The 18,475-nt window shown below is 40.9% G+C and overlaps 1 protein-coding gene across 4 annotated transcripts in view; it reads right to left on the bottom strand.

The window, feature by feature from the left end:
• LOC140491492 (coronin-6-like) overlaps positions 1-18,475 on the bottom strand; it is a 253,791-nt gene that overhangs the window by 43,480 nt on the left and 191,836 nt on the right. For all 4 annotated transcript variants that reach the window (XM_072589739.1, XM_072589740.1, XM_072589736.1 and 1 more), the window contains one exon: positions 1,089-1,218. In XM_072589739.1, the coding sequence (XP_072445840.1) occupies positions 1,089-1,218 (130 nt within the window). The remainder of the gene's footprint in view (positions 1-1,088; positions 1,219-18,475) is intronic.

Below are 18,475 nucleotides of genomic sequence, written 5' to 3'. Positions count from 1 at the left end.
GGGCTGCTAAATTCACATTTGAATTGACAACTCTTCTGTTCTCCGAAATGACACTTACCTCCTCTATTGATGCATCTACTTAACTGAACAGCTGCAATGAGTCACTTTGCTGGTTTCTGTCCTTAATTAACCATCCAACACTCATTAAACTTTACAAGCAACTTGCAAATAACATTTCTATGGTGCAATGGGGGTGTGAGGAATTGATAAATATGAAAGAAAGCAGATATTTCATTGACAGTGATCACTAAAAAAGATTAAAGGTAGACAAGGAAAAAAAAACGACAAGGACAACCTCGTGATACTAATGATGTCCATACCAGCATTTTAACTGAATAATTAGAAACAGGAGAAGTATTGAAAAAGTTGATAAACGCATCAACTATCTTTTTTTTAAAAAAAGCACAAGAAGACAGGCAGATAAATATAGACCAGTGAGCTGAACATGTAAATGTTTTAAAAGAATTAAATTGGCAAACCAGCTCCGACAAGCAAGTTGTCTGTCTATTCAACAGGACCCACTCTGTTAAAACCAGAAGTGGAAGGCTAGCTAGGGAATCAGATAATATTTGAACAAAGTCTGAGCCAAACCTGCCTGATTTTGTTTTTTTATGTGGATTAAAATTGTGTACAATGATTCAGTGTGGGCTGGTAATGGGCCACTGCGATATCAGCGTCCTTGTCATTGAGTTACTGACTGATAGCAGGCATACAATTGCAGCACTGAAGGACTCTCATTGCAAATTGGTTTCTTCGGTTTGAAAAACCACTTCCCAATTGTTAATACTGCCTAGGAAATAGAATTAACTTGGGAGAAGCTCTTTGTATACAGCATGAGCCACATGAAGCAATCTTCATTTCCTCCTTATGGGGCGACAACAGGCAGTATGTAAAAAGTATCTGCTAGGCAAGGGGAGGAACAAAAATATCTGGCTTGGATAATTTCAAATGCTGTAAACTTCCCACTTTTTGAAGGTGTCAAATAAGAATGGATCACCACAACTTTAAGGTAACAGCCACTTCCACCGTCCGCTGGTGATTTTAATGTGTCACAGCTTGAACAAAACAGTCCACAATGATGGTATTACCTGCACTAAGTAAAATGTTCCGGGCAGTTGGATGCCATGTGATAATCCCAACTCTCTTCGAGTGCCCCTCCAAGACAACAATGGGGTCTGTTATAGACCGGAGTGCTACATGATCTGGGATCTGCCAAACCTGTGAGAAGGTGAATGCAAAACAAGGCTGGTTAGAAATAGCTTACTGACTTTTTTTGAGCAGCTGGGCTATTTGTTGAATTTGACTCAATCTCAGTGCTCAATCTATGACTAAGCAGACAATCAAACAACTTTTTGAATTTACAAATTACTTACGGACACCAAACAACAAACTGGCATCTTATCACACCTTGAGTATGACAAAACTTACACAAAATGATGGTCTCTTCCAGTTATATTCAGAACACACTCTGCAACTTGTAACATTTGTGATACATCTTGAGATTTAAAAAAAAAATTCTTTCAGTCGCTGGTGGCTTTGCTAACTCGGCCAACATTAATTGCCTCTCCCTACTTATTCTCAAGAAGGTGGCGCTGAGTTGTCCTCTTGTACCCAGTACTGTCAGAGAGGGGGTTTCAGGATTTCAGCCTCCACAACATTAAAGGAATAGCGATATATTTCCAAGTCAGAATGGTGAGTGGCTTGGAAGGGAACTTGTAGCTGACAGTGTTCCCATGTCCCTGCTGCCCTCATCCTTCTAGATGGAAGTGGCTGTGGGTTTGAAAGGTGTTCTTGGGAGGAACTTTGTTGAATGCTTCAGCTGCATTTCACCAATCGTGTTTGTTAAGCAACAACAATAATTTCTGTAGGATCACTGGACTACCTGTGCTTTTACATGATCAGGCTAACATACATGATGATCTGGCTCAAACTAGCTCAGTAATCTGGAAAAACAACATTAACCACAATGTCCTTCTCCCTGTATCTTGTTCTAAATTTGTATTTATACCAAAAAGTGCGAGTGAAGTGAGTTCATTATGGACACCCACACCAATCAATCCCACCACCCAGGGGTTTGAACATTTCAACTCCCCATCCCACTCTGCCGAGGACATGCAGGTCCTGGGCCTCCTCCACTGCCACTCCCTCACCACCTGACGCCTGGAGGAAGAACACCTCATCTTCCACCTCGGGACCCTTCAACCCCAGGGCATCAATGTGGACTTCACCAGTTTCCTCATTTCCCCTCTCCCCACCTTACCCCAGTTCCAACCTGTCAGCTCAGCACCATCCTCATGATCTGTCTTACCGGCCAATCGTCCTGCCCACCTATCCGTTCCACCCTCTCTCCGACCTATCACCTTCATCCCTACCTCCATCCACCTATTGTACTCTTGGCTACCTTCACCCCAGCCCCACCCCCCTCCCATTTATCTCTCCACCCTGGAGGCTCCCTGCATCATTCCTGATGAAGGGCTTTTGCCCAAAATTTCGATTTTTTTTATTTTTTTTTTGTTTTGTTTTTTTTTCCCCCTGCTCCTCGACTGTGACCTAACCTGCTATGCTTGTTGAGCACCACTCGAATCTAGACTCATTACGGTCTTGCTAGACCATAGGACAGCTCTCATAAATGAGAGACAACTGGGGGTGATTTAACATGAGAGTTACCACATCTTAGGTGAGGGGAGAGGTTGGGAAGTCCTTCATGGCAAAGTCAATAGATGTGAAGCTGGAAAAGCACAGCAAGTCAGACAACATCTGAGGAGCGGGAAAGTCAATTTTTTAGGTTGAAACCTCACAAAAGGTTTCGGCCTGAAACGTTGACCTTCCTGCTACTCAGATGCTGTCTGATCCGCTGTGTTTTTCCAGCTTCACACCTATTGACTCTGGCGTCCAGCATCTGTAGTCCTTACGTTCTCCAAGTCTTTCGCGGTAACCTCAGCTAGTGCAGGAATTGAACCCACACAGTTGGCATCAACCTTCAAATTAACTGTCCAGTCAACTGAATGAAGAGGTTTTGATCTACACTACTCCTACAAAATTGCGGCATAAATCCATACTTAGAGCCTGAATTGACAAGCAAACTGAACATGCTCCCTTCACTAGAATCAAACTGGGGCAAAACTCAGGATTTCTACTAAATCTTCCAAGTTGACGTTCAGGGAAACTGCTTCACACCAATGTTACAATTGTAATGTCTGGTAAATGACAAGGAGTTTGCCTCCAATATCTATACCAGAGTTCATTTTGTATTGACAAATCATAATGTGATGGTATCCCACTACCACTCCCAAATATCTCCTTTTTCCAATGTGAAACTGCCTTCGCTGTGATCAATTACCTGCTGCCATCAAACTTACCGAAAGAACATTTACAATTTGATCACCCATGTCCATAATGTTAACAATACAGGTACAGTCTACTTGATCTTTAATTCATCTGAGCAAATTAAACTGCTGAAGGAAAGTGGGTTAAAATATTGCTAGATCACCAAAAATATTCAAACAAAATTATTGATTTTTCAACTCTACCTCTCAGCTTCATGCAAACCACCAATAGATAACACTACCTCCTGACCTCAATCACACAGAAACAAACAAACATATTCTACAGTCTTTGATAATCCGAGTAACCATCTCAAACCTAGCTGGAATATTCTAATCCAGTTTCAGGCCAAACCTCAGGCAATGTTTTTGAAGATTTAAGTGAGACAGCATTAACGTTTCTCTTTATAGTCTGCCCTATAAGTACCAGTGTTGGTAGAAGAACAGCTTTCACAGAAATCTAATTTCAATTTCTTTTGTTCTTTTCTGGGATGTGGGGGGGGGGAACGGTGGTCATAGAGACATAGAGATGTATAGCATAGAACAGACCCTTCGGTTCAACTTATCCATGCCAACTAGATATCCTAACCTAATCTAATCCCGTTTGCCAGCACTTGGCCCATATCCCTTCAAACCCTTCCTATTCTATACCCATACAATTACAACATTTAAAAGGCATTTGGATCAGCTTCCACCACTTCCATTGGCAGTTCATTCTATACACATGTGTAAAAGGCCAGCATTCATTGCTCTACCCTCATTGGCCTTGCCCTGACAGTTATGATTATGTGGGTCTGGAGTTACATGTAGCCTAGGCCAAATAAGAGCAGCAGATCTCTTTCCTTAGAGGACATTAGGAAGCCAGATGTTTTATTTTGACAACATTTGATGGCAAGATGCTGAAAGCTAAAGCTGCTGTCAACTTAAGCAAGCAATTTGATGCTGACTGACTTCACGACACTGTTAATGAATCTAGCTTTTTGTAATGTAATTTCCACCAGCTGCCGTGATGGGATTTTAACTCATTTCCCCAGAGCATTAGTCAGGCCCCCTGGATTACTGGATCAGTGACATTACAATTACACTATTGTTTCTTCCAAAAAATCAGGATTTTAAAATTTTAAACCCATGCGCTTCTATTCAGTACCATCAGTCAGCGTCAAATCGAGTCTATAGCAGCTATGCCTGTCAACAACTTGTATCTACATCACTGATCATCTTGTCCTTATTGAATACTAGCTCTGCAAGTTTCTTTGATTTTCCTGAATTTACTCCTGTCCATCAATACATCATTACAAAGAATGGTGCCTAAAAGAATGTGAACAATATTATAACTGTTGTCTCAGCAGTGATATGCAGAAATAACTTTGGTTACTCAATTGTTTAATGCCATATTATTGGACTAGATTTACTGATCATATATTGATTGCAAGCTTTTAGTGAATGTGCAGTAATCACATTCAATAATTTTCCTCTCCCCAGTATTACACACCAGTTTATTGGGTATGTTTACTGCTTCCTGTCTCATTTGACATTATTTTACATTTAACTATGGAATAGCAGATGGATTTACAAAGCGAAATGTTTCATTGATCCAGACCCTTCCAAACCTGTTGTTTCCCTGATATGAGGCTTTCAGCTAATTTTATAATGATGCAAAAGATGTTCTTGTAATTGAAAGCAATTTCTGAATAGTTGGAATAGCAGAATGGATCCATGCCCAACAGCTTTTCCCACATTTTTCATTCTTTGATGGGAAATGGGCTTCACTAACAAAACAACTGTCCCAGAACTGAGTGTCTTGCTTGGACAGTTAAGAACTAAGCACAGTGTTGGAGTCATAAAATTGGCCAGACTAAATAAGGACAAGTGCTCTCCTTCCTTAAAAGACAATTGTAAACCTGATGGGGGTTCCAGCATTTGATAATGTGATTGCGATAGTTAGGACTGAAGTTTTTTTTATTCCAAATTTTACTAATAGCATTTAAAATCCACCAGCCATAGGATTTAAACCCACGGTCTCCACAGCATTAACCTGGGCCTCTGGATTAGAAAGGCAAGATTCTGGAGTAGAGTGATACTGGAATAGCACAGCAGTTCAGGCAGCATCTGAGGAGCAGGCTTTTGCCCGAAACGTCGGATTTTCCTGCTCCTCGGATGCTGCCTGAACTGCTGTGCTTTTCCAGCACCACTCTACTCCAGAATCTGGTTTCCAGCATCTGCAGTCACTGTTTTTACTTAGAAAGGCAAGAGTAAAGTCTGACCATAGCCCTCCCAAACCAGAGGGCTCCTCTTTCATTAGAGAGAGATGACCAATTATGGTTTAACCTGAGGGTTGCCATGCCTCAGGTGAGGGGATGAGGCTGAAAAGGTGGGATATTCATGGTGACCTCAATGGGTGCAGGAGTTGAACCCATGCTGTAAGTATTATTCTGCACTGCAAAACCAACTGAGCTAAACAACCCCTGCTCTCTTCTCTGGATTACCACATTAGTGACATACAACTACAGCAATGATCTGTTTGATTTCCATGATCACATTACTCTTTCTACTGAGAAGATTTGGAATCCATTGATTCCCTTCCTGAAAGACTCACATGGGGAATTTGTTATCAAATAAAATTCTGAAAATTCAGTAAATTATATTAATTAATAACAGTATGTACATTGATATTGGTCATATTTCCCCCATTATAGATAATAAGCTATTATCACATTTCAGTTCATTCATTTTGGGAATATGGGAACAGGTTAGATGGACATATCTTTAAGTTTTTATTTTAAATTACTGCACCAGAAAAGAACCATCTTTGGTTTTTTAAAACTGCTAAAAATAATTAGTTGTTGTTCACTATTGGTACAATATGTTTAATTACCTTCTAGACATTTGTCGTAAATTTACATGGCAAAGCCTTTCTTATGACTTCTACTTTCTTTGCTAACATTAGTACAAAGTAACAATTCTACACCATTACTGGAGCTGCACTTCATCTGGTGTTAAAATCCAGGCAGAACTATCTCTTCCAGGCAGCCTTGCAAATCTTCAAAAACCCCAGAATCCTGGTTTATACTGCAGCTACAGCATCAATCCCATGCTTTGCACTGACACTATGGCAAAAGTCTAAGTAGAGATATACAGCACGGAAACAAACCCTTCACTCCAACCTGTCCATGCTGACCTGATATCCTAAATAAATCTAGTCCCATTTGCCAGCACTTGGCCCAAACCCCTCTTAAACCCTTCCTATTCATATACCCATCTGGATGGCTTTTAAATGTTGTAATTGTACCAGCTTCCAGCACTTCCTCTGGCAGCTCATTCCATACATGCACCATCCTCTGAGTAAAAATGTTGTCCCTTAGGTTCCTTTTAAATGTGTCCCCTCTCACTTTAAACCCCCCCCCCCCCCCCCCCGATTTGCTAGCTGTTTTTGTTTTAAACTTTGTGTTTCGGAGCATAACTGAGGACCTGTGAAGCATCTCACAATCCTCGGCACAGAAATGCAACTTGGAGACCACTTTGTTGAGAGTCACCTTTTTCTACCCTTCGTTCATGACGGTGAGAGTCAAGGCAACTGGGATTTGCCAGCATCACTGGCATTTCTCAAACGCAGGGTACTGTCAAGTGCATCCATCCTCTTTTGAGAGCACCTTATCACCAACCTAGAGAGTTTGTGAATGGAAAAGGTTTCCATTCCATTAATGTCCAAATCATATCTGACCATTGATGCTGAATTTTGGAGCGGTGCACCAGATATCCTGGGAGCTGCCAGTGACTGTTACAATGGGAGAGAACTCATCGGTTCCTACCACTTTCCAAGGCCCTCAGGCTATTCAGGGCTAGCTACTGGCAGACAAGGCATACGCCTCCAAACATGAATGCGTGGTGAGAATGTGGGACAAACCATAATGACGCATTGAAGGAGCAAGCATTTCAAGGGGAAAGGTTAAATGGGTAAAATGGCGAACTTAGTTGAGAAAAGGTTTGCTGAGGATGAAATATGTAACTAGCTTGGATCGTTTTGTTATTTCTATTTTGCACAGTAGATTTCTGTTCTGTTGTTAAAATCCAATGGGACGGCACAGTGGCTCAGTGGTTAGTGCTGCTGTCTCACAGCACCAGGGACCTGGGTCCGATTCTACCCTCGGGCAACTGTCTGTGTGGAATTTGCATATTCTCCCTGTGTCTATGTGGATTTCCTCTCTCAGTCCAAAGGTGTGCAGGTTAGGGTAGATTGGCCATGCAAAATTGCCCCATATTACCCAAGGATGTGCAGGTTAGGGTGGATTGGCCGTACTATGTTGCCCTATAGTGTCCAGGGATGTGCAGGCTAGGTGGATTAGCCATGGGAAATGCACGGTTACAGGCTGGGATACTCTTCGGAGGGTCGGTGTGGACTTGATGGGCTGAATGGCCTGCTTCCACACTGTAGGGATTCTATGAATCTGCAGAGTTGTGTGCTTTATTTTTCAGTTTCATATTTAAAAGCAAAATACAATCTATCAAGCTCTGTTTCATTCTGGAAGGGATCAGACTTATGCAGTAGTAACATTAGCTGGGACCATAACACACAGGACATGTTGACTTTCTATTTTTGTGGATCTTGTTAATTTTGCTTTACTGTCACTGAATAAATGTTTTGTTACCGATGTGATTACTCGCCTGATTTCTTTGAGTAATCCCAATTTAAAGTATCGACACATTGCTGCTTTTCCCCTAATGGTCATGTAACTATGAGACAGCACTAATATCACATAGCACTAAAGCAAGGTAACTCTTAGATCTCATATCCCTACTCTGTCTGAGTGATGTGTGGTGAGGTCTCTTCTGATAATCACCAGGTTGATGGGAATCCTGAGGAATCCCCTTTTGATGTTTCCATCGTTGGTAAAGGTTCAGAGTGCACACAGTTGCCCTGAATTATTTTATTATCCTCTAGGGCAATGTTGAACCTGCAAGAGGCAGTGCTTCATTCAGTGGTCTAGCCAAATGAGGCAGAGTGGACATGAGACCTGCCCACTGTATACTTCCCAGCCTTTACTGACAGTGCACCCCCTTAAAATGCTGATATACAGAATGAATCTTCCCCTCCATAGACATGAAGCATCACTGATTCTGTACTATCACTCAAAAGCTGGGCTTTAAGTGTGGCCTGATATTTGCAGGTCAGGCTATAGCACATTCTCTGCCGATTGCAGGTTCAAGTATTCCTGAAATTGAAGACCATCCGTAGTCCGGGAGGTTACTGCCTGCCAGAGATGAGCAATGCTTGGTCCCTGCAACTTCTTAGATCTTTCGGATGTTTAAAGAGGATGCACACTTTTCACACTGGTGTGACTGAACCAAGTCCAACAGTGAATATTCTAGCACTGTGGTCACTTTAACAGTGCAACTGAGAATATATCAAAAGAAGATACAGATTATTTAAAATGATGCAGCACCATTGCCCTTAGTGTGCCTTCATTATGCTTTCTTCCTCCTCTGCCTCCCACTTTGTCTAAGTGCATGACTGACTTCCGTAACTGGGATAGAGGGAGCCCACTCTGGCGATAGCCCTGTTGATCAGAAAAACTTGGGCATTTGTCCCATTTAGGCCCGGAGGCCCCGGCCTTTCTGACAATCTCCCGCTATAGGCTGATCAGCCTGTCCTGCTGAATCCACTGGAATGATATGCAAGGTATTTGTGGAGCTGCTGACCAATTCTGGAGTGTCCTGAGAAGAAATTTCTGTGTTGATGATGCCATACTCCTCCTCCTTGACCCTATCTCCCCGAGAGAGGTGCTGGATTAAGGTCGAGATCACTCCTCCAGCTTTGGCATGGCCCTTGATGCTGAGCACATATAGCTACAGCCTGTGCGATGCATTTCTGAAGGACAATGAGTGTTAGCTGCACCTGGGTCTCCACGGTTGGTCAGGAACCTGCCCAGGGAGGCAGCCAGGTGTCTGCATGTCAGGGCCAGTACTGTTCGGACTCCTCCATCTCTCGTTCCGGTTCACTCCCTGCTAACCCGCTTGCAGTTCCCGTGCTTGTCCCTGCAGTCTGACCCAGTCATTAATGACCAAGGACAGAGGAACTTCATCTGCCTGGTGCCCACATCTTAATTCTGCACACCTGCCTCACGTGTCACTCGTTTCTCAGAAAAATGGGCACAGTCGCATAATTAATGAGTCAGAAAACAGAAGATTGAGAAATGAAAACTGGTGCCTATGGACCAGGCACCATAACACTGACTCATCAAATCGCATTCAGTCTGATATTGCCTAACTTACATATGTTGTACTAAGACAATGCTTACACTTCAGCTCTCTCCTTCTGATTGTCTCTGATCTGACCAATTTATCTCCAGGATACTGACATTATCTAGGATTATGACATTATGATTTCAAAATGAGACTTGCTAATTTAGGAAGCTTATTGCAATTTTCTCAAAGCTACACTGACCATCAAGATTCTTAATGTATATTGCCTAAACTTTTCATTTTTAAGGATTGCCCTAATATATTGTCAAAGTCATTGTCGAAGATGGTGACGGAGTAGTGCTCTTAAGGCAGAGCTCATCCAATTCTTCGATCCAGTTCTTCTTTTCAATTTTTTGCATTTATTTTTTTTCCCTTTCTCTTCTCTCTTTTTTTTTCCTCTCTCTACTTCCTTCCATTCCTTGGATGACATGAGTCAAGGCAGCATGGACACGAGGGACTCCTGACCCAGTGGAAGCCCAGCTCGGACCCAGAGTCATAGAGATATACAGCACGTAAACAGACCTTCCAGTCCAACTCATCCATCCAGAGCAGATATCTTAATCTGGTCTAGTCCCAATTGCCAGCATTTGGCTCATATCCCTCTAAACCATTCCTAATCATATACCCAGCCAGAAGCCTTTTAAATGTTGTAATGTTCCAGCTTTCACCACCTCCTCTGAACTCATTCCCATACACGCACCACCCTCTCTGCATGAAAAGGTTGCTCCTCCAGTTCCTTTTGAATCTTTCCTCTCTCACCTTAAACATATGCCCTCCTATTTTGGACTCTCCTAACCTGGGAGAAAGCCCTTGGCTGTTCACCCTATTTATGCCCCTCATGATTTCATACACCTCTATAAAGATCAATCCTAAGCCTCTGAAGCTCCAGGGAAAAAATAAACCCAGTCTATGCAGCCTCTATCTATAGCTCAAACCCTCCAACACCAGCAACATCCTTCTAAATCTGGTTTGTACCCTTTCAAGTTTCACAACATTCTTCCTACAGCAAGGAGACCCAAACTGAATGGAATATTCCAAAAGTGGCCTACCAATGTACTGTACAGCCACAGCATGACATCCTGCACTTGAGTACATTTCAATAGACCTACTTCTAATTCTAAAAACACAGAGGACATACGACTGCAACCATCTGCATTAAATGCAAATTGTGCAATGTGTTCCAACTGTCCTCAATTCAAATTATTGGATATTTCAAATTTTCAGCATTTAAAAAAGATTTTTGATAAGAACATAGCATGATGTCTTTCATTTTACTTAGTATTTCAAACACACAATGGCATTTTATGACTGAACACAGCTAACTAGTTATTATGCTGTCAATGCTAATTGTAAATGTGAAATTTCAAACACGTGATCAGAGTGCTGTAATAAAATGCTCCTTTGTTTATTAGAGACAATTATGCTGTGCATCAGTCTGTACAAAGTGATAAGACAATCTCTATAAAAGGAAGGAGATAATGAAATAGATTTTTAAGGATTTACAATCACTGCAGTATCTCTTAAATGAAGAGAGAACAAAGGAAGATTATTGTGAAGTGACCTGCCTTTAACCAGTTATAGTTGATATAGTTTATTTAGACTGCACCTTGTCACAGTTCAGCTGACAAACCCAAATAATTGCATCTCTTCAATTTGATAGGGGAAAATGAGGACTGCAAATGCTGGAGATCAGAGCTGAAAAATGTGTTGCTGGAAAAGCGCAAGCAGGTCAGGCAGCATCCTGAAGAAGGGCTTATGCCTGAAACATCGATTCTCCTGCTCCTTGGATGCTGCCTGACCTGCTGCGCTTTTCCAGCAACACATTTTTCAGCTCTCTTCAATTTGATGACCACTATGAAGTAAATATTCAGTAAAATAAATTCTATGTTATGAAGGGTTATCAATAAAACACTCACCACCCTTAAAAATATATCCCAGTTAAACTACTGCAGAATGTATTTATTCCTAAATTATGATCAGGCTATGCAAGAAATGTCCCTGCTGAACCAAAAGAACTGTTGTTCCCTGTGAAGCCAGTAAGCTTTGCAAAACAACCAAATAGTTGGCTTCAAAAGTTCAGAGTAGATTTCAGCGACCTTTTGCAAAGAACGTTGTTCACTTTCCTTTTGAGTTTTATGTTGTTATAATCATCTGAAGAGTCAGTTGTTTATTTCAATACTCTACAAAGGCACATTCTAGTTGTCAACTCTGACATTTTCAGAGAATGTCAATCAGGCTGGATGTGGCATTCCAGTCCGGTACTGGAAGGTGCACTGGTATCCCGGTTTCCTAGATGAACCTCTCTTGCTTGCAGAACAATTGGAAGTACTAAGATAAGGATTACATTGTAGTGAAACAGGCCATTCAGCCTGACTGATGATTTGCTGTTTTTGCTCCATTTCATCCTCAGTACATCTTTCCTCAACTAAATTTGCCATCTCACCCCTTTATCCTTTCTCCCTCAAACATTTGTATAGCTTCTCCTTAAATGCATCATCATTATCTGTTCCGCATTCTCATTACCCTTTTCATTAAAGAGATTGCTTCTGAATTTCCTATTGGATTTCTTGATGCATGTCAATTGATGCCCTCTAGTAATGTGCTTCCTCACAAGAAGAGCAATTATCTCTACACCTCCAGTACATGAATGGTTTTGATTGTAAAGATTGTATCTTTTTGTTTTTCGGTATTTTTGATTGAGGGCTGAAATAGGGAAAGGCAAGGACTGCCAGATGGTTGCTGCAATTTTTAAAAGCAAGTAATCTGGATCTCATTGTAAGTGCTATTTCTGTAGCTACTTTTCAAGCAGTGACCAGGGTTAGTCACAGATGAGCTGGAACCAATGGTTAAATCACAAATGGATCTTCAGCTCGTGACAGGTAGCTGATTGGTTTGTAAATGAATGACTCATTGTTGATGACAAAGGCCTTCTGCCTGCCAACAATGATGTGAGTGGCTCCCAGGGAGCTGAAGAGATTGGGGCTGTGAATGAGATAGCAAATGTCATTGAATCTCTCCAAGGGCAGGAGTTGATTCTTTTTCCCCTCTGCAGTCTGCAGAAAATCAATTTATTTTTCTCACTTCAGTTGCTGCCTTAATAAGGCAGAAACCTTTTATAAGTGTGAACCTATCACCCTGCATCTCCAGTAAACAAGTAAAAACATCTGGAGAAGGAAGATCCAGAACAGCGTTCTGAACAGCAAAAGGATTATCGTAGCAAACTGTCGGCAGGGACCACTGAACTGCCTTCTCAATCTTTCCCCACATGCATAAGACGCTTGCTGTTTTGTGAGTGTGTGTGTGTGTGTGTGTGTGTGTGTGGAGAGGGAGCTTATTAATGGATTAGTGTTTTAACTGGTAGAGTCACATGTCAATGGTTCATAATTATTTACCTGTGATTCGAATCTATTTATTCTGTAATTCTTCTAAAAGTGCAGAAGCCTGGTCCATACTTTCAGTCAAACTAGGTCTAAAGGACTGGGAAATTGGGGAATTCTGTGTACTTTTTAAGGTTTTTATCGTTTGTGATAATTCCACAAGTAGTAGGACTCAGTTTCCTGTAAGTTACCCCCAGTGAGGCATAACCCAATAAAGACCTCTTTTAGGCTAATCATCAGTCTTCTTCCTAATACTTTTACCCACTCATTTCTGGTATTCACGCTCATAAATCTTCTGTGCATTTTCTTCAATGTCTCTTTATCATTTTCCCAATATGGTGAGCAGAACTGCACTCTGTACTATAATTGTGGTCAAACCAAGCATCAACATATGTTCAGCATGAGGTCCTTATTTTCTTTTTCTTTTGCTCTGGAAATAAATCATAGTGCCAGGATGGTTTTCTCTCTTAGCCTAATGAAGCTTTGTCAGTATCTTTAGTGATGTTTTGACCCTGAGAGCCAGTGTTTTTTCCTATCTAGACTTGAGCATTTCAAGGAATAAAATCTTTCTATTCTTCCACCTAAAATTAAGTTTACCTCATATTTGCCTCTTTTTGACATTCCAAAGGGCAAGTTACTATTAAACCACCGCAATCCAGTATGGTACACACTACTTAATTACAGGATTTAGATAATCATCCTTCAATAGCAAAGATTTGCTTAGATTTCTCTGATTTGTGAAGGTACAAGACCAACTAAGGCCTAATCTGAGCCAGAAATCACCTTTGGCCTTCTCCTGCAACTTTCAGCCATTATTCACAAAAGTTATTACAACATTTTCATTAATCATGCATTCCCTCCATCACTGGCGTACAGTGGAAGCAGTCAATGTGCACATCTATTCAAGTCAACTTTCAACAGCACCTTTCAAACTTGTGATCTCTACCAACTAGAAGACAAGAGCAACAGGTGTATATGAACAGCGCACCTGCATGTTCCCTCCAAGCCCACACCATCCTGACCCTTAGTTATACCGTCAATTCTCTACCATCACTGGATGCAAACCCAGGAACTCCCTCCCAGTAGCACTGCGGATATACTCACACCATGTGACTGTAGGGATTTAAGAAGGCAGCTCATCACTACCTTCTCGAGAGAAATTACAGATGGGTACCAAATGATACACTCAACCCTTAAATAAATGAAAAAAGGCTTAGTTGGGATGGAGTGCAGTTTAGGGGAGAATGTGGATTACAGCTGAGGATATCATTTGGTAACTTGGTAATACCAAGCGTATGAATTTGTGAGATAGGAGTAAAAGTTGGCCATCGAGCTCTTCGAGCCTGCTCCACCATTCAGAGCACGACAGATCTAAGTATTTTAACTTCCACATCATCTATCTTTGATATCCTTTGATACCTTTACCTATCAAGAATCTACCCTACTTCCAACTGTCACTTAAAACTATTTATTGACCCTACCTCAATCAGTATCTAAGGCAGACTGTTCCAAAATGGAGCGAAATCGTGACTCAGGGAAAAATCTTTTCATTTCTGCCCCAAGAGGGTGACCTTCGTTTTTAAACAGTGTTTCCAATTTTTAATCTCATCCACAAGAGGCAACATCCACCTTATCGAGACCATTTGGAATCTTGTACCCTTCAATCAAGTTCTCCTCACTTTATTAAATTCCAGTGAAAGCAAGCGCAGTCTGTCCAATCTTTCGTTATAAGATAATCCACTCATTATAGGTAGCAATTTATGAATCACCTCCAATGCATTTACATCTCTCCTGAAAATAAGAAGAGGAAAACTGCACATAGTTTTCAATATGTGCACTCACAAATGCTTTCTGTAACAGAAGCATAACTTCCTTACTTTATGTTCAATTCCTCTCTTAATAAAGGACAGGATTCTATCAGCCATCTTAATTACTCACTTTACCTTCATACTAACTTTTTATGATTCTTGCACTAGAAAACCTGTATTTCTGTGCACATTAAAATTCTGCAATCATTCTCCACTTAAGCAACAAGTTACTTTTGTATTATTCCAGCTAATGTGAACAAATTCACATTTTCCCATGTATCATCTGCCAGATTTTAATATTTTTAGGCAGGGATAAGGGATTCCAAGGGATAAATATATCAAAATAGTAAGATGAAATGACTCAAAATAATGTGAAGGTGATATAAATGGGAATTGTATCTCAGTCATGAAATATGAGAGTTGAGATCAACCTCACTATTGACCGATTCTAAAGACTAGTGAAAGTCGATCTCAGTCTAGTTCCAGCCTTCATCTTATTGATCTACTATGGGTAGTTAACTGATGCTCATAGCCATGAACACAGGTTGCATGGTGGCTTAGAGGGGGTGTGGTTGCTCGGGGACAACCTGGTGGATCAGTGGTTAGCAGTGCCGCCTTCCAGTCCCAGGGACCCAGGTTCAATTCCACCCTTGGGCAACTTTCTGCATGGAGTTTGCACATTCTCTCCATGTCCGCATGGGTTTCCTCCAATGCTCCGGTTTCCTCCCACAGTCCAATGAGGATATGGGCCAAATGCTGGCAAATGGAACTAGATTGATTTAGAATATCTGGTCGACATTGACGAGTTGGACCAAAGGGTCTGTTTCTATGATGTACAATTCTATGACTCTGTGTGCAGGTGAGATGCATTAGCCGAGATGCATTAGCCATGCTAAATTGCCCTGTATTGTCCAGGGATATACAGGCGAGGTGGATTAGCCATGGGAAATGCAGGGTTACAAGGATAGGGTAGGGGGGAGTGAGTCTGGGTGGGATGCTCTTCGGAGAGTTAGCGTGGACTTGAATGGCCAACCTCCACCCTGTAAGGATTCTAATGACTCCAGGAATTTATCTTGTATTTTCATTTGTGTTTTCCATTTATATATTCTTTAAAAATCAGATCTATATTACATTCTATTCAAACAACAGAAACCGAGTTTGAGGGCATGAGCAGAAAATAGCTAATCTTCAGGAGCTCTGAGTGATTCTGTCCGATTTGAAACAAAATGCATTGGACAAAGGGGCGAAAGACTGTCAGCAGAGGGCAGGCCAGAGTCATGTTACAAGCTGAATGCAATTTGCTGCTGTTTTCAATTGCACAGCTTTGAAGAATACCCATTACAAGATCATAAGGTCATTATGGTTGAGGTTAAATATGATTCTTAGCTCATTTTGTTTCATCCACCCCAAGATGCTCAAATCCGAATACAGTAAAGAATCTGCTGCTTTATCCAGGAGTGTACCATATTTCATGAATGTTGCTCTTTCTCCACATCCCATGGGATGTTAAAGATGCTAAACCAACCCAAGTAATTTTTTATTTAATCATACTGTAGATTTGCAGAGAAATATAAAATGCCTTACTAAGCCCTTTCCTGTTAAGTTCTGGTGAATTATGACTGCCACACTTTAAAGAGATATCAACATTTACAAGAAAAAATACTTTACCAATCTTTGTAAACAGAGATAGACCACAAAATTAATGTGCTCTGTCATTGCAGCTATTTTCACGCATTTGTTAAATTGAATTTAACTTGACATGCTCACTGATGCTGTTGCCTTTCTGTAGCTGAGCTGAAAATGTTTCAAACTAATAACAGGAAAACTTTTAAGCAGGTTAATGATCTGAATTTTTGTCACATGCTTGTATAATTTCATTTGCTTCTTTATTTACCTTCTCAGACCTGGGGTGTATGAGGCAGACAAAGCACGTGCTTATGTCCATTTCCATGGAGCAAATTGTCACCAGAGACTATAGCTACCGCTCCATCAAACATGTCTGACTACATGACACTCCTGGCCTTAGCTATGTCGGAAGGTTACAGGATGATAATCTGTTTAACCTCATTTAGAACTCATCTTCATGGCCAACAAGTCCTGAACTGAGAGCCTCTGGCCCAAAAACGGAACACTGCTCATCATACCACAAGACATACAAGCTTATAAAATAGGGGCAAACGCAGGCCATTTGGCCTTTCAAGCCTGCTGTGTCATTCAATAAAATCATGCCTGATCTGTTTGTGTATCGAATTTCATTCCCATCGATGTTCAATTTTCTTCCCTGATAAGAATCTGAGCAACTCTCTGAAAAATATCCAATGACCTGCTTCTGTTGCCTTCAGAGTCATACAAACTTGGACAGGGGAAAAAAAAACGCTGTCCTGAGAGGGCAACCCTTGATTTTAGAACACTACCTCCTAGTTCTGGACTCACCCACAAGAGGAAACATCCTTTCCACTTCCTTCATGTCAAGACCTATCAGGATCTTTATATACTTTAATCATGTCATCCCTCCCTCTTTTAAACACCAGTGAAAACAAGCTTGGCCTATCCTCATATGAAAAACTCATTCATTTCAGGTATCAATCTCTCTCTCTGACCTGTCTTTGTCACATTTACATGGTTCCCTAAATAAGGAGGCCAAAACTGCATACAGTATTCAAAATGTGATCTCACTAATGTCCTGTATGACTGAAGTAAAACAACCTTATCCTTCAGTTCAATTCCTTTCTCAATAAGGACCGCATTCTCAATTAGTTATTGTACCTGCACAGTGTCACTTAGTGATTTATACCCTAAAAAAACTACAACTGTCTGCGCCTCAGAATTCTGAAGTCATTCTCCACTAAAATAATAATCTACTTTTAATATTCAATTTTATGAGCCAAAATGAAGAACTTCAAATTTGCCCATATTATACACCGTCTGCATCCTAATGACATTCCTGAATATATGCTACATATTCCTGCACAGCTACATTCCTGCACACAACCCTTTTTTAGTCTAGCACTAGAACATCTAACTTCGTCTGCACTTCAAAGTTCCAAAGGCATTTTCTATGCCAGTAATACTCTGCTTTGTTCTTCCTGAGAAACTGAAGACCATCACATTTTTCCCATGTTGTAGTTTATCTGTCAGATTATTGCCCACTCACTCAGCCTATTTATACCCTTCTGCAAATTCTTTACATATTCTTCACAACAACATTTTGTACCTTTCTTTGTGTCATCTGCAAAGTTAGCCATATGCCTTCCTTCCTTTCTTTCAGCAATTGATAGAAGTTCTAAAAAGAGTTGAACACCCAGCATGGATTCATGTGGGATTCCACACATCATATCTTGTCTTAAACACCAGTTATGGTTTTCTGCCAGCCAGCCAATCTTCTATTCATGATAAATGCTGATGGAGGTAGTAACATATTATTTTCCACAACAATCTTTGAGGTGCCATCTTATCAAATCCCATCTGGAAATCCAAGTACAGTACAGTAATGCTCCCCTCTATCCACAGCACATATTACTTAGAGTCACAGAAAGGTACAGCATGAAAACAGATCTTTCAGTCCAACTCATCCATGCCGACCAGATATCCTAACCTAATCTAGTCTCATTTGTCAGCATTTGGCCCAAATCCCTCTAAACCCTTCCTATTTATATACCTGTAACAAAAAGCTGTTCCTTGATTCAAGGATACTCTGTACTTGATTTTTTTTCAGAGGGGTAATAAA

Source organism: Chiloscyllium punctatum, chromosome 19 (genome assembly GCF_047496795.1).
Source record: "Chiloscyllium punctatum isolate Juve2018m chromosome 19, sChiPun1.3, whole genome shotgun sequence".
In the NCBI taxonomy this organism is placed as follows: domain Eukaryota; kingdom Metazoa; phylum Chordata; class Chondrichthyes; order Orectolobiformes; family Hemiscylliidae; genus Chiloscyllium; species Chiloscyllium punctatum.
Note: the sequence above shows the minus strand (reverse complement) of the source record. Positions and strands in the feature narration are given on the sequence as shown.